Genomic DNA, 3,519 nt, shown 5'->3' with positions numbered 1-3,519 from the left:
TTTTCTTTCTTTGTTGGCAGCTTCCCTCGATGACCTTTATTTAAAAAAAAAAAAAAGTGGAAATTAAGACATCAGATCCCTGACTCTGCCAAGACATGTCTCTGCATGACAGGAGGCCCTCTACTGTCTGTCTCCAGAGACAGATACTTTGAGCATGATTCACAGTGGAAAACAAGAGCAGCGGTGCAGTTACTCCACAGTATAGACAGATGTTAGCAATCAATGCAGTGCAACAAACATCAGAAATGGCCATTTAGGGGCTAAAGATCAAGAACTGCATTAGTCTTCAGTCACATACAAAAGACAAGGCACTAACTGCAATATGACTTGCTTAGAAGAGCAAACACTACCTGAAACTAAGAGCTTGTAACCTCAGGGTCAATGCGACTTGAAAATCCAACCGAAATAGTCTCTGACCAGCTAAGAACACCCCATGCTGACAAAAAAGCAACAGCAGATTTGCCTAAGGAGGCAAAGCACTCCAGCCTTCACACGCAATAATATGCCCCTGATTGTCATGTACCTCACCCTGTTATCAGGGTCCTTCATGCATTGGGCCTGGGGCACACTTTGCACATAACTAATATGAGTAGATAAATTCCTCGATTAATTCTCTACCAAGCATGCTTGTCTCCCTCCTCAGTTGATAAAGAACTGAATTTGACACAGGATATAGTGCAGGAGAGCAAAGTGTCAATGAAAGGTAGAAAAAGACCAACCAACAGCTCCACTAGTTGCTCCGCCTTTGCAATATCAGGGTTATTTCTGGTCACTACCTTGGTAAAGACATCTGCCCTATTGTTAGTGTAAGAACTGACACACAACCAGAATGGTTATATGAGGTGCTTTATTGAGTGCTGGGAAACCAGGGGCACGTGCCCAAATCTGGCTTCACCCTTGTCACATCGCGTTTGCATTTTATACGCTAAAAATGTCGTAACTAATACATATTCAACACAGATTGCATCATTGACTAATACATATGCATCAAGGATTGCCACATCAGTCTATTACGACATCAGCCTCTTTTGCGCTTGGGCAGCCCCCCTCTGGTGGTCATCCTGATGAAGTAAGCAGTCTTCCTCGGATGAAGTAAGAAGTCTTCCTCAGCTTGTCCTGTTCACTTTTTGTTCCTTGGACATGTCCCAACCATTATGTGGACGCCAGCATTCTCTTATTTTCACTTGACTATTCCTGATACGTTCGTGAGTCCTGCTTCGGTAGAGTTTCACAATACTCCCTTAAATCCACCCATATACCCTTTCCCATATATGGCTATGTTAATTGCTTATTGTTATAGCTACCATTGTAATGCTTAGTTATAAAGTAACTAAGATACACAATAGAAGAATTTCAGCTTGTTCTTAAACTTTCCTAATACATAAAACCCCTCTACTGATTAACAGATTTTCAAATATAATCATCTTTTCTCTTTGCATTATTGTTTCAACACACAATTTCACCTATTACTAACATTTCCCCCCTTTGAAAATACTTCATTTCAGCAAGTATTTTCATCCTTAAGTTTCTGTGTCTCGATAGGTAGGCGTGGGTGTTGGATACTTTGGATATTCTCTTGTCACTGCTCCTATTATTTGATGAGTCCATGCACTGGTCCGGGCTATCCCCTTTCAGACACAAAGATACATCAGATATAGCATTATAAATACAATCAGTATCACAATTACAGTTTGCACGAGGGAACGGATCCATCCTGTAAGGTGAAAGCCCAAACTATCAAAGAGTGCTCCAATCCAACTTTGTTCAATGTACTCCATTTTGTTTTTCTGCTTCCTGTTCTATTTTGGTCAGTTGGGAAATATCGTATTCTATGTTCGCAGTTACGTTAGGAAGATGAATACAACAATGATCTATTCTGTCTTTCAAATATTCACAAACACCATGTTCTTTAATTATTAACATGTCCAACACCATTCTGTTCTGCAAGGTCATTTTAGTCGTTGCTTGCAACTGCAAATTCATGTCTCTGAATCCCTTCCTCGTTGCTCTGGCTAATCTTTCTGTCTGATCAATCAGATCATAAATCATTTCTCTAAGCAACCACTTCACCGTTTCTTTTGCCTGATTGGTGCAACAGGGAAGGGCCTCTGGCCATCCAGAAAAAGTGTCAACCCCTGCTAGCAGATATTTGTACCCTTGAATTTTTGGTAGTTCCACAAAATCAACCTGCCAATAATCTCCTGGTTCCACTCCTATCCTAATTCTCCCCATCTCAATTTGTCTTTTTACTACTGGATTATTTTTCAAATAAATTTCACATTTTAACCCCACTGCTTTTGCCATAGTTAGCATCTGTGTGGAAATTATTCCTCTTTTTAAATAAGTTACCAATGCTTCTGCACCCCAATGACATTTTTGATGTTCAGTTTGTAGGATTTTTCGCATTATTGCTGGTGGTACTATTACCTGTCCAGTTGTTGTTGTATACCACCCTTCAGAATTCTTTTGAGCCTTTAAAAGTCCTGCCAACTTCTCATCTTCTCTTGAACATTTTGGATCTTATGGAAGATAAGTATGGAGTGGGCTTACCTTATGAGGTATCAGGGCCATCATGCTCCATACGTTCTGGGCAACTTGTTGAGCTATCCGATCTGCCAGTGTATTTCCTTCAGATATCTCTGAAGTTCCTCCTTGGTGTGCTTTACAATGCTTAATGGCTACCTGTTTGGGTTTTTGTACAGCAATTATCAGTTTCAAAATTTCCTCTTGATATTTTATATTAGTTCCTTGTAAAGATAACAGTCCTTGTTCCTTCCATAATGCTCCATGTATATGTACTACGCCAAACGCATACTTTGAATCAGTCCATACATTTACCTTTTTGGCACCACTCAGTTCCAAAGCTCTTGTACGAGCTATCAGCTCTACCCGTTGAGCTGACACCCCAGGAGGCAATGCTTTTGCTTCAATTACCTTTTGGTGTGCTGTCACAGCATATTCTGCATACCGTGTCCTGTTCTCCACAAAGCTATTTCCATCTGTGAAAAGTTCCCAGTCCAGTTGTTCAAGAGGTACATCTTTTAAGTCCGTTATGGTTGCATATGTATGCTCGATGACTTCTATGCAGTTATGTTCAAGAGTTCCTTCCTCTAAGTCGGTTCCTAGAAAAGCTGCTGGATTTAACAGGTTAGTGGTTTTTAAACTTACATAGTCTTGTTCTGTTAAGATTGCTTGATATTTCATCATTCGGCTAGGGGATAACCAATACCCCCCTTTTTGTTCTAAGACAGTTGTTACCATATGTGGTACAAACACTTCAATATGCTTTCCCAGAGTCAGTTTTCTGGCCTCCTGTATTAGAACAATAGTTGCCGCTACCGCTCGTAAACATGAAGGCCATCCTGCACTTACCGGGTCCAGTTGTTTTGAAAAATATCCTACTGGTCTTTTCCAGCTTCCAAGTTTCTGGGTTAATACTCCCAACGCCAATCTCTGCCTCTCATGGACAAATAACTGAAAGTCCTTTGTCAAATCTGGGAGTCCCGATGCTGGTGATTT

At 40.6% G+C, this 3,519-nt stretch overlaps 1 protein-coding gene across 1 annotated transcript; it reads right to left on the bottom strand.

The window, feature by feature from the left end:
• Positions 1–1,520: 1,520 nt before the first annotated feature.
• Positions 1,521–3,207, bottom strand: LOC133274973 (uncharacterized). The gene is made up of 2 exons (XM_061464610.1): positions 2,551–3,207; positions 1,521–1,628 (listed from the first exon to the last, which is right to left on the bottom strand). The coding sequence occupies exons 1-2, from the start codon at positions 3,205–3,207 to the stop codon at positions 1,521–1,523; spliced, it is 765 nt and encodes a 254-aa protein (XP_061320594.1).
• Between the last annotated feature and the right edge of the window lie 312 nt (positions 3,208–3,519).

This window comes from Pezoporus flaviventris, unplaced genomic scaffold (assembly GCF_033815535.1).
Source record: "Pezoporus flaviventris isolate CSIRO_AGI_PZ_B2104156 unplaced genomic scaffold, CSIRO_AGI_Pfla_v1 ptg000002l, whole genome shotgun sequence".
NCBI classification, from domain to species: domain Eukaryota; kingdom Metazoa; phylum Chordata; class Aves; order Psittaciformes; family Psittacidae; genus Pezoporus; species Pezoporus flaviventris.
This window is presented reverse-complemented; position numbering and strand designations above follow the sequence as displayed.